The 13,708-nt window shown below is 36.7% G+C and overlaps 1 protein-coding gene across 1 annotated transcript; it reads right to left on the bottom strand.

Annotated features, from left to right (window-relative positions):
- Nucleotides 1-6,668: 6,668 nt before the first annotated feature.
- Nucleotides 6,669-10,089, bottom strand: LRRC8B (leucine rich repeat containing 8 VRAC subunit B; the record flags this gene model as incomplete). The annotated part of the gene is made up of 2 exons (XM_082002882.1): nucleotides 6,669-6,941; nucleotides 7,954-10,089. 2 exons carry the CDS (start codon nucleotides 10,087-10,089, stop codon nucleotides 6,669-6,671), a joined length of 2,409 nt encoding a protein of 802 aa, XP_081859008.1.
- Nucleotides 10,090-13,708: the final 3,619 nt, after the last annotated feature.

Consider the following 13,708-nt stretch of genomic DNA (forward strand, 5'->3'; position numbering starts at 1 on the left):
TCCTTGCCTTTGGCATTGTTGCTTCTTTCTAGCCATTTTTTAAATCAGAAAACTGTTATCCATTTCCTTTTCATGCATATGTTATAATTTACATCCACAGAACAGAAAGAAAACAAATCATTGTTTTACAAGCTCCTTTTAACAAGGCATCTTTAAGAATAAAAAGGGTTATTTGGAATGGTATGAATACCCTGAACTCCCACTGGCTTTGGGTAGGAGTCGAGCACATTCACTAAGCAGTTACTGAAAAACTCAGCACTTTACAGAATCAGTCCCTGCACAGCCCTCGAGTTACTTTGTAAGTTTTCTATAACAAGACAAACTGCTTTGAAGAAAAACTAGCAGTATCTCTCATCTGGCAGATTAAGGAACTGATTCAGGAGTGAAAATGGCTTGCTCTACAACAGTTGGACTAGTTCCTGCCCTAGCTTCTCTCCCCTCTTCAATTTTCCATCTCCACTACAGGAGTTGCTCTGTTGCTTTGACACAGACACTTAACTTCTGTCTACCTCACAACAAGCAATGCCAACTTTGGGTTACCTTAATGACCCAGACCAAAATACAACAATTCAGCAGCAGCTGCTGCTGGAGAACCTGAATCATCCCTAAGGGGCAGAAAACTCTCAAAGGAGCACAGAAACTGCTACCACCACTCTACAACCAGAGCACTAACCTAGATAAAACATAGGCAACCTGCGGAAAGCTAACAGTGTTAGGGATTAGTGAGTCCACTAACGAGCCCACATAGTCACCAATTATCTTGGGTTACACATCTTGAAAGTCTGTTTAGTTTCCCTCCCACTCCTAGATTTTCAGGCAACCATTGCAGCCAAGGTAACTGAGCATATCTGTTATCCAATAAGATCAGTTCAAGACATGCTATTTAAAACTCTTCAAGAGTTCATAAACCTTTCTATTCTTACACTTTCTACTTCATTAATACCTTATTTTAGATAAACATATTTAGTATACTGTCCTAGACTTGTTTAGTACCAGATCTGGATTCAATACTTATGTATGTGCGTATGTGTAGCACGCTCTATATATTACAGCCCATGTAAAGAAGTTGCGACCATTTGGTTGTAATAAGGTACTATAAAAAAAAGAGGCAGCAGCCAAGGATAATCACTTTGCAAGCAAAGTTGCACCCTAAGCAATCATCATAAAAGGGATGTACTGATCTTTGTCCCACTCTCCTACTGACTTTGGTACTTGTCAGACTGTACCAAACTAATTGAGCTTGTTAAACCAGCAGAAAACTTGTACAGTAAGTAGTGTTTTGCCAGGCTTTCGCATTGAATCGCTTGGCATAAGGTCCAGCAAAAGCCAAAACAATGATGTAGTCAGACCATAGGGCCAAAGCACAGGAGCCAGAGGATTGGGACCTCCCCTACACTGATGCAGAGGGGTTAAACGCCTTTAGCTATAATGAGCAACTTCACTTGAAAAAAAAGAAACACCACCAAACTGTTTAATGCAGAATTTTATGAAGTTTTGCTACTGAGCAAGGCAGATTTAAAATGATCAGTCAATTAACTATTTACTTGCAGGTTAGCTGTGTTTTCAATGGAGAGTAGTTTGCTATGTTCCTCCTTTTTCCCTTATCATCCATATACTAAACTTTAAGCCTGACAAAGATATTTTCAGGTTGTGTTGCCAGTGAGATTGTAGTGACTGACATTTCTACATACCTCCATTACAGTTTTCAACCTTGCATGCTTTTCAAATACTGATCACATTAATTACTTTGCAATGTATTTTGACAAGAGCATTGCTGCAATACAGAGATATCCAAGTATGAGGGAGGGGAAAGAAACTAAGTTTTATTTAGAGTTTTATAAGTAAGTTTTGCAAGTAGTAGCAGTAGATTTATAGCTAGCATTTTTAAAAGAGGAAAAAGGCAGTAACAAGCAATAAATTCACCTGTTTTAACAGCATGCCCACAAGCACTATAGACTAATACTGCAGTGTGTTTAGCACCACACTGTCATAACTGCCTACTAGCAAGTAATACTCCCAGTAGCCTTACTAAGCTTAATAATAATGATCTCAGACATCTCCCCTGTTACTTTGAGCAATTATTCCTTTCCCCTCCCTCTGCAGGTAGACCAATTTTTATCCTCCCTGCTCCACCTCTCCAAGTGCTTAAAACATATGGCTTGCATACCCATACCACCTGAAAGTCTTTTAGCTAGCTCCTGCCAAGCAGAGAGCACACTTGTACAAAATAATAAAAACGGATTATAAATTATTAGGAGGTTGGACAAAGAGAGAATAGATATGCACATAAATGGAGGAACATAAGGAAGCAACAAGACAAAGATATAATGGTTCAATTACTAGACTGAGTTAATGCCTAAACCCTTTCAGATGCCAGACCAGCTCTGGAGTGGGTTGCTACTGCCCCCTCTGCCACCCACATGCCCTGGCAATGGAAGACCGGGATAAACTCTTCAGGTAATGCGTGGATGGCAACTTCTCCAGATACAGGAATTCCTGAGTCACTGCTGTATCCTGCAAGCATGTAGGACTGCAGTATCACTGCTTGCTTCTTCCTATCAATTAACTGCAATTCCTTCTCTGTTGCCACAGCCTACCTTAGCTGTCAAGTCCATCATAACAGCAAGTAACTGCACAGCTCTGCATTCTCTCTGGGAAATGCTTTACCATGCTTGCAGTTTGGAGGGACTCAAAGACCCAACAAGGTCAAGTAAAGCATGAGAGCTTGATCAATTACTGATCTCCAGAAATACCCAAAGTTCTGTAAAATCCTTGATATAAACAACCCATAGGATGACATGCACCACCTCCTGCTTTCAGGATTTGCAGCCATGTATTTGCTAGTAGAATTCTTCAGTTGCTCCGACACTGTTCCCTATAAATCCTGGCATTTACTGGTGCGGAAAGGGAAGAGGGAGTCACTTACTAGAATTGATTACAGAAGGAACTTCAGGTCACTTTCTTGAAGATGGAAAGTCTACATACCAAGGAACTTTGTTAGCATGATGTAAATCTCCTGGTTAAAAAAAAAAAAACTACAATGAGCTGCCATGAAAAGAAAATACATGGGCCCGTAGGAGCATGGAACAACAGGTTTAAGAATCATCATCTGCCTTATTTTACTAACACCACCACTTCAAAACCAGAACAGCGCAAGCCATTTTTTTAATTAGTTATTTCATTTCATCTCCAAGAAGAAAGGGCCACTGTTCTTTAAAACTTGCTAGGGAGGTCTTTATTTTGAAAGATAAGAAGCTAGCACTTGAATATGTAACATTACTTGCATGTTTGGTTCCCCTCTCCCCTTATCTTCAAAACATGGAGCCAAACACAGGTTTCCACAAAAAGCCATCAGGTATCATCTCACATTTCAAGATAAATGAGATCTTTGAGCTAACACAATATGCAATACTTGAAACGCATTCATGATTTACTACAAGCAGCATTATTTACGGCAGTTTAGCCACACGATAGCTGCATGTGCCAAGCTGGGAAGAGAATCACTGCCTTCTCGCTTCTCCCAGTACAATTCCAGGCTACATTCAATATTTACACAGCTCACAAAAATTAAAGCAGGACACTTGGAAAAGGTTCTGTAACAACAATTAAGATAGAAGTTTAGTTCTAATCAACATAGGAGCTTCACTGCTAGCCCTGAACATGAGAACTGCTTTGACATGGAGCACAGTGTTCTCTTCCCACTGCTGATTATTATCTTCACACTCTCCTGCAGAAGATATCACCTGCTAATACACAGGTACAGATAGCTGGAAGAAGACTTCTGAGCTTTGCACGAAATGCAACATCTCATATGGAAAATAAAGAACAGTTCATAGAATTGTAATGCAAAAAAAATTTAATTTTTCAAAGAAATGTTCATGATACGGAAGGTCACAATACAAAGTTCTTAAACACAATACAACACTGAAACAGGTTGAAAAGCCTTTTTCTGATTGGAAGCAATTGTTTAATACAAAGAATAGATGCCAACAATACTTATTGTACAAAGTTTATGACAGTGGATTTATATACCGATTCCCTGAAAATCCCCTCATTTTGAAGAAATACTGAATATTAAGGTCATGGCTGAAGTGAATTCAAGAAATTCAGAGTTATATTTGTCTCCACCCTCAATTCTAAGCACTAGGATTGGGTTTCATGGTACAAAAAGGCACACTGTGGTTTGAAAGCAAGGCTAGAGATTCTAGCCTTTAAACTTTCTGGCTCTTGTCTGTGTGTTTTATAAACACTCAAACATGCAGTGAAAAAACCCAATCCTCTTGTGGGGGTGCAGAGTGAAAAATATGAAAGTCTGCAAAAAAGGTAACCCATTTAACCTATAAAACAGTATTTATATTCTTACGCATTTCTTAATCTTTCCTCAAATCCTTTGAGGTTACACATTTTAGAAGTGACGTACCTTTCTCCAAGTTATTTCTGTTATTTCGTTCTGACAGGACTAGCATAAAATGCACATTTAAGATCACTCTTCACCTCCATCAGTTTTGTTGATTATGGAAAAGGACAGATGCACTGCTAAAAAGTTGGAGTTATTGGCCAAGCTAGTTACTTGCTTGCTTAACTTTTTCAATACAGATTTCCAATTTAGAAAAAAGCTTCAAAGAAAATGCTTGCTTAATCTTTTAAAAATTACTGGACTGCAATTATTCCATGTCAAATTCTGGCATGAAGTGTTCTTCACTGTTAAGTTATAAAGTCCTGACACAGACCTATTGCAATTATTAACAAGACTCTTGCCACAGGGGTGCAGATTAACATACTCTGGTTTAATCACATCTACCACAACTAGCTCTGTTTGTGAACCATGTTAATTCCCATGCAACTATTGTACAACTCCAAACTAGTTGAAAGTAGAGTTTGGAAGAGCTATATACAGACAGTATGAAAGACTATTCCAGCAGCACTGGTCTGCTCATAAACACAAGTAATCAGTTTACACTAAACATTTCAAGAAGTACATAAAAATTAATAATTACACCACATTTTGGTTCCCTGAGAGAAGTGCTCTAACTACAAAGGTCTTTGGAATGCCATCAGTACAGTGAATAAAGATGCACCTCTTGCACCGCTACTGCAGAGACATCTCCTACTTCCATATTGATCAGGGCTGTTTTCAGCATTTTAATTCAAAATAAACCTTACTCTCCACAAAAGTGGCACTGGAGTAGGAGCAAAAGATAATTAGAAGTAGTCTAGTACTAAAACTTGTTTATCTGTGGTGATTTGTTATTACAAATGGGAATGTATAGTTAGCACACTTGATGAACACAAAGTCATTAAGAGCACAGTTTACCTCATCTATTTAACCCATAATTGAGGCTGGTTTTGAAAACTTTAATATAATACAAAAAGTTTTCAAATATGTTTTTGGAAAGAATGCTCTTTTTTCCCCCAGGGGCACAACTTATGCTTTTAGTGAACATGATAAATATCATGAGAGTTAAGACTTCAAATACAATAAAACAGCGCACAGCAGAAGAATGAAGTCAGGAACCACTTTATTTCCATCCAGTTTTGCAAGTATTAAGGATGGCATAAGAGCCCATTCCACTACTATAACTTAGGATATTATTACATCCCTAGAAAAGGCAAAGCTTATAATGCTTCCTGTTTTTTCCCCTCCCAAGTGATTATAAGCTGTATGGTTATTTGGTTTGTTTTAGCTGTGTGTTTCTGTCCCTACCTAATACAAACCTCCTTCAACCTCTCCCCAGCCACCAAAATACAGTAACTGGGTGTGGAAAAGAAGCACTGAGGCAGTCAGTAATGAGAAGTTATAAAAATGTTAAACATCAACATACACTACACTAACACCTGGGATGCTCACAACATACAGAACCCAACTTTGCAACTACATCATGTTCCATTTGCCATCTTTATCTATGAAGATCAGTACCGTTAAGATTTGTTGTTTAGTACATGTGTACAGTTACTTCAGATTCTTCTAATTCCTCCCAATTTCTAGGCAACAATACATTTTGTATTTGCTATTTTTAAGACAAAATACTGAAATTGGTTTCAGGTATTATTGTCCAACTGGTTTTAATAGCAAGATTCTAATGGCATCTTCCGCAATTATAGAATTAATGCTCAGTACTTCTCAAAAGCTTTAAAAATTAAGGTATGTTGAAAAATTACTTTCAGTATACCCCATGCAACTGAACTGCTCAAATAGTTTAAACTCTTAATTTAACATATTCCAAGTTAGTGAAGAGTTCATACTTAGAAACTAATTCCAGACAGTTCTTAGACCTCAAATGGCAGGAGATGAAACTGTTTAAAATTATCACTAGCAACAGAAAAAAATTCCCATAGGAAAAAAAAGTATATACACTCTTATTATAGCCAGGCAATCAACTCTTTCATTTCAGTACTATCATAATCTTTTTAACTGAATTATTTCAAACAGTAGAACCCAACTAACAATTAATGTTTCAGATTTTTGAAACATATGATTACCTGTTAAAGGCTGCATTTTTTGTTCAAATCTAAATAAATTTTTCTTTCCCATTACAATCAACTCAGTTCAAAGCATTTAAGTTTAAGACTGATTTGTAAACTTATCTCACCTTCACCTAGACCCATCTTTAGAGAGATATTAAGCAAAAAGCTTAAAGAATGCAATGATGCAGAGTTTCATTTTAAACTTAGCACTTATCTGAGCAAGCCTGCAAGCGCTCTCTTACGCGAGGTGGAAGTGTTTTTAACAACCTTTCTTCTACAATTAGACTATTCCGCTTTAAGAACTGACATTCTTCCAGTTCAGCAGGAAGTGATTCAAGATAGTTTCCAATGAGTTCTAATTGAACAAGATTCAGTAGCTGACCCACACAAGGGGACAAATTCATCAGACTGTTATTTCCCAGAAGAAGAAATTGCAGCTTTTTGCACTGAAATAATCCATCAGGCAGCATTTCAATCTAGAAAAACGAAAGAAAAGAACAAAAGTTATGTACATTAAAATGTGTTAGCCTACATGCAGCTACATTTTTTTTTACATTTCCTGGTTTTATTTTTAGGGCAAAACAACACTCTTAGTTTACGGAAGGATAAGGAAAAGCAAAATTGTAATGTTTCTATCATTATATGAGAACGTACTTGAGAACACAATGGTTTTATATACATGTTTTGTTGTGAAGATGCTTAGCTACTGGCAGAAGTCAAGATGTAAGCATGGTGGGAGGAGCATGCACATGTGCGCGTGTGCAGGTGGCAGGGGAAAAACACACTACTATCTCCTAAAAAATTCACTTTATGAAGAACAAACACAGATTCTATGGAGACACATTAGCAGCTCCTGTGTTGTGCAACCTGTATAAGCAGTTATCTGTGCACTACAGTAATAACTTACTCCTGGTCCACACTACTGACACATAACATCCAAAACCAACCTCACCAGTGAAAACAATTATAAACCTCAAAAGAAGTCTTAAGGCACAAGCCTGGACCCCATACTAATGAGCCAGACAGTTTAGCACTGCTGATGAGGTTACCAGCTATATTTATTTCCCTCTTCCCAATCAGACAGATCAACATACCAACTAGTTGTTGATTCACTACAGCTTTCAGTTTGACATTTTAGGGTAAAAATTTGACACTGTTCACTTCCATTAAAATACTAGATAGGATACATAGCTGCAGGTAAAGGGAAAATACATATCTGCAATCATCCTAACCTATACTATCTCTAGATCAGAGCCCTTAAGCTGCTACAGACCAGGATAGTTCTTATTCGGTATTACACAAGCTTTGATGACATGAAAGTTTCAGTAATTAAACAAGCACCACCCCTTTTTCCATCTTTACTGGGTTTACTTTAATCATGAACATCACAAAAGCATTTTGAACCAGAGGCTGTTCATGAAGAAATGGTAGGTTGTCAATATGTGTTTGGGGTTTTTTTTTCAAGTAGTAATTCAAAGTTCTACTTACATGGTTTTTTGTCAAAGCCAAGTACTGGAGATTGGTCAGATAACCAATTTCTTCAGGGATGGAGGTTAGCTTATTATAGCTAAGATCCAAATACTGTAATTTTTTACAAAGAAATAGCTGCAATGGAACATTTTTAATATTATTATAATTTAGATATAATTGTTCCAGGTTCAATAATGCACCAATCTGCACTGGGACATATGAAATACTGTTGTGCCACAATTTTAAGCAAGAAAGGTTCTTAAGATGTTGAAAACTAATTATTTCTTCCACTGTTCTGAGATTGTTTTCTTTTAAGTCAATTTCATGCAAATTGTTTAAGGTAAAAATGGAATGGGGAATGCGCTCTAAATCACAGCAGATTAATTCCAAGGTTCTGAGGTTTACCAACTTCTTCAGGTTATTTAGCACTATCAGCTTATTTCCCTCATTGTTGATAGACAAGTGTTGTAAAGAAGGCAGAAGATCTGTAACCACTTGAGGTATACGGGAAAGGTTGTTTTTTAAGTGAATTGATCTCAGATTTTTTAGCCCCTGAAAGCTTTCATTGTATATGGAGTTGTGATGATCCAGCATGAAATATCCTGTCAAGCATAATTCTTGTAGGTTTTTTAGATGAAAAACCCAAAACGGAATTCTTCCCATCTCACTGGATTTCAGGCGCAATGTTTTCAGATTTTCTTCTAAAAAGCTGACTGCTGGATAATCCATAGTTAGTGATGAATGATAAACATTGAGTTCTTTGAGATTGACTAGCTGGGTCACAGCTGAAGGAAGTTTGGCTTCAGGAATAAGTTCCAGGCTTAGGACTTCTATTTCTGTCAGTTCAAAGACACTGTCTGGAAGACCATTTAACATGAAAAGGTGAAGTTCAATCTTGTCTTGAGAATTTCTTACTAGTTTATTTTTCAGTTTTTCCACCGACCATTCATTGTTAAGATTTATCTGTTTCAGTTTGTTTTCACTCAAATCAGACAGGAATATTGAGAATCGCTGGGAATAAAGAGGATCATACTGATCTGCCAAGTGGAGAATAAATGCAAAGTCATTCTTTACATCAGGTATATCACTGTAATTACTTTTCTCTCTCAACTTCTCAAAAGAATATTGCTTAAGTGAACTTCTTAACATCCACCACAAACTATAAGTACAAGTTAAGCCATAGAAGATCACTAAAACAACATAAAATGAAGCCAAAACTTTAAAAATTTCTGCTAGCGAATAAACACACTGGTACCTTTTGTAGCCTGTAAAGGCTTGAACATTAACTACACAATCAATTTCAAGTGTAATAAATGATAAATAGTAGGGGACATAAATTATTATTATTACAAATACAATGACTTTCACTATAATTTGTTTCATGTACACTGTATATATGACATCCTTCTCTTCAACATGTACTCTGAATTTCTTCACTTTTTCAAATATAGCTTTAGCTTGTTCCCCTTCTTTCTTGTCAAGAACACTTGAGGAATTTTCTCTTCCAGTTGTTTCCAAGCCAGGCTGCGAATATGGCAGGGACTGTCTGCTGGCCCCTATATCTACTGAACTCCCAGGTGATGAAATCATTGCTTTTGATTTGGCTATTGGCAACTTCCTCACAGACTGCTCGGCAACTGTTTCTGAGAGAGCTCGCGTTGTCCATGGAGAATCAAAACACTTCTGAAGAATGGCTACAAAGTGCTCAAGCCTGGAACTTGTACTAGGATAGTAAAGCCAGAAATTACTGCAAGCTGCAAAAATAAAGGTATGCAGAAGCACTAGGTATGGAAAAAATTTGGCAAACCAGTGAAGCTGTCTCTCATAACATACTGCATCAATATAGGAATACTGCTGCCGATGGAGATCATTCTGGATTTTAAGTGGGATGATTATCTGTGCTGTAGAGCTAGCCGACATGTTAAGGTTGGCTTTAACTAAATCCCAAGGCACGGCACAATGATTGTCAAATTCTAGCTTGCAAGGAAGACAACACAATACTCTGGTTTGAGTAAGCTGGAGAGCCCCAGCAAGCACAGCAACTAGCAGCATTATCATGGTGAGGTAATACCAGAAGACATCCCACCATGGTTTTAGTATGTGGTAGGATGACTGGGCATCTGCTAAGTATTTGAGTTCTGTTAGCGTGATCATGACTTTCACCTGTGAAAGAACAGCAGCTGGTAGAGGAAAAAAGAAGAAAAAGACATCCTTAGAGAATTGTTAAAAACCATTTATCTTATCATTAAACCCTTGAAGCCAATTACTGTTTTCACAGTTTTAAATATATGTAACATTTGGCCTAGCATCCAGAGCATAGCAAAAGAATACAAGAACTCCTGGCACATAACACTAGCCATCTCATTCATTTATTTTAAGACAAGTTGCTTGGAATGCAAAAATTTAAATGAAGAGTGAAACTAGCATCAGAGATTAGGAGAAAGTATATTTTGATCAAACATTTGGGTACTGTTCAAGTAAAAGCAACAAGCAGGTATAAGTTGAAGAAGTGTCTGATATATTACTAGCCGTCCTTCACCACTGTCCTAAAACTTACATACCAAAAGTTATTTCTCATTTGTGAGGATTTCCAAAATCAGAGCAATTTTAATATGATTGCTCTTGAAATTAGAATTTTCTACTGGATTAAATCATTCTACCCAATTAAAGAATAATGAGTACACAAAAATTCTCAAGAGCAGTTTTGCATTACGTATTCTTTTACATAATTCCCCCTCTTCTCCCATCAAGAGAATTAAGCATACTGACAGAATGAAAATGAAGCTAACACAGCTTCAAATATTGTATACATGTTGTCATATATATAAAAATGGCACACTTTACACCCAGCAGCATAGGTTTGCTTCATACTTACTTTACTGATTAAAGAGAATAAAATACACAGCCCTGCTCAATCAGGAGGTCTACACCTTTTAAAATTCCTTGGACATGCCATTTTTACATTTGTCTTCATTCTGGATGGAGAAAACATTGAATACACTTTATTTTTAATGGCTTCATTTAAATAAAGAGCAAACATTTCAGCTTTCATTAGAACTGCTGCCTTATTGCAGACATCAGGATCCATTAAGCTCTGCATTGCTACAGCTACATGAAATGGAACATAACATAGTCAGACATGATCATGTAGAATGTGAAGTCAAAGTTTTGCACAGTCATATCAACACAAAAAACACCCACCCAGGAAACAACCTACACGTAGCCCTGTTTCAACTGGGAAGTAATGCCTTTTTTTCCCCCCAAATAACTATGTGAAAATAAAATAGGCAACATGCAAGAAGTAGAATTCAGTCATAATTTTGATATACCAAGGTTTGGCAGAAAGGAAAGTTTCCCAAAAAGAAGAGGCCCATATTTTCACATCCTGAAACAAATTAATAAACTATCCAGTGTCAACGGCAATACCACAGACACTACCAGGTTTGGAGAAGGCTTATTACAAAGTTTGTTAAGCAGTACAGACAGGAAGCAATGGGGATGGTTCTGTATTTTTTTTTCATATATTGGTACTGGACATTTCAGTTCCAAACAACTGACAAGCTGTTATAAAAAGACAAACAATAGCTGAACTAAGGCAGAACCTTATTCTTACTCCCCATTCACATCTGAAGAGAGAAGAACGGCTGAAAAGAAGTTAACCCTTCCCACATCAACATGGCTACTTTTAATAGAAGGCAGACACTTACCAGGCCCACTCAAGGGAAAGCAGCTGAAGGAGGACAGGATAGCTACAACGCAATCCTGGAGAGAAAATAAATTGTCATCAGATCAAGAAATATTTGGACTCCAATAACTGTAAGTACTAGAACAACAGCTCATCAGTCCTTCCACAGCACTATTTTAAAGATCCAACATTTAATGAGCAAAAGATCTAATTAGATCTACAAGACCTAATTAGAATAATTTAAGATGCCACCCCCCTCACCCCCATTTATTTGGTCATCATCTGAAAGTTGCTTTTCCTAAAGTAGAGATAAAGTAATAGACCTTGTCATTGCCCCCTTTCTAAACACTAAAAGCCATTTAAGCTCAACAGTTTTTGCATTTATGTAAAGTTACTAGTCCTGCAGCTGAGGTACTTTAACCATAGCTAAGAAATAGCAGTGTCTTAATTCACTCCAGCTCAACTTTCAAAACACACATCTGTTAATACCTTTAAAATGAGGGTTTTTTTCTTTTAATTCTTTGGGGTTTGAATACAAATTCATAGGTGTAAAAGCACAGAGAAGTACTAAACCCATCCAAACTAAGGCTTTCATTCTGCAAAGAATATCTGGATTGTGTCTTGACTCAAGCCAAACATACTTGATTTGAATGTAGACAGAAAAATCAAATGTATTGTTTTCATTTCCAACCTAGAATTAAAACAAGTCGATTCTTCTCACTTGAACTTTGTCATAAAAATTAAAGACTTGGAACTCCTGTTAAAGTTGTAAAGAACACAGTAAGAGATAGATATATTGAATGATTCAACGAAGTAAGAGCAAAAGGTATAAATAGCCTATTTTTAACAGAAAAAAATTTGAAAAGTCAAAGTTATCACTGAACTGGCTGAGAGTTTAAAATAGCGTGAAAGGTTTAATTAGCATGAGGATGGAGCAATTCTTTTCGTGGCAAACATGTAAACCTCATCAGGGACTTGGGCAGATACTAATGTTTTAAGAAGATGTTTTCTATAATGAAACGCTTAGAGAAAGTTACAAGTAGCAAAATTTAATAATGCACATATGTACTTTGCACTTTTATACAAAGAATACCACTCTCCTGGTAACAGACCTATTTTGAGGAATAAGGAAGACTCTTGTTGAATATAAGGGACAGAATTCAGAGTACAATAAAACAGTTAACAGGAAGTGTCACAATATTAAGTATTTAAACACTTGAACTCTGGTCTAGTTAATGACTACTTTTTGTTAATGACTACCACTCCAAATGAAGCAGGCATATTCATTACAATTCTATGTATATGAAATAAAGCTTCCTATCGGAGAAGTGCACAGTATATACAAGTGTAATATAAATGTGAATTATTAATGATAATTCTGCTAAAGACAGTTTTCTTTCAAATGCTATCTGTATGCCAAGAGTGACTAATCAAATGGAATAATGCTGAACTGTAATGGGTTTGATAAATCTCATCTCCAGCAGCTTTCAACCCATATCAAAGCCATAAAAGCTTTTCAAAGTGGCCTAATTCAATTGGCAATATTTCTTAGAAGATGAGACACAGAAGTTTAGCCCCAGGCTAAGTGATGACTTCAGGAGAGTTACCCCAGACAAGTACTAGGACACAGGCCAGAAAAATAAAGTAATAAAGATCGCTAATATCTAGGCAATTTTTAGTTACTTCAAGACTTATAAATCTGATCAATAGAAACATATTCAGAATATGAATAAAAGGCTACTATTTTGAAAAATATTATCTGTAAACATCAGACACCACCCCCTCACCCTCTCCTGCTGCCAAAAGGTTCCTTAGCATTGCATTACTCTGTCATTGGTCACTGCTTACATAATTTTAGGCACATTTAGTTAGGGATGGCTCTGCAGCAAGATAAGTAGTGCCTTGCTTGTCCTCCCCAAAGGATAATGGGCTACAAAAAGCCAATACCTGACAAAAGACTTTGTTTTATTTTTAAGGCTACACTGTTTTTATTGATTGTTTAAGTATTCAACTGCTGTTTCTGACACACTAAGTTAATCAAAAGAGATTTATACAACTAAAGCATACCTTGACTGGTATTCCAGTGGT

The sequence above is a fragment of the Phaethon aethereus genome (assembly GCF_964289735.1).
Source record: "Phaethon aethereus genome assembly, chromosome: 8".
Taxonomy (NCBI): domain Eukaryota; kingdom Metazoa; phylum Chordata; class Aves; order Phaethontiformes; family Phaethontidae; genus Phaethon; species Phaethon aethereus.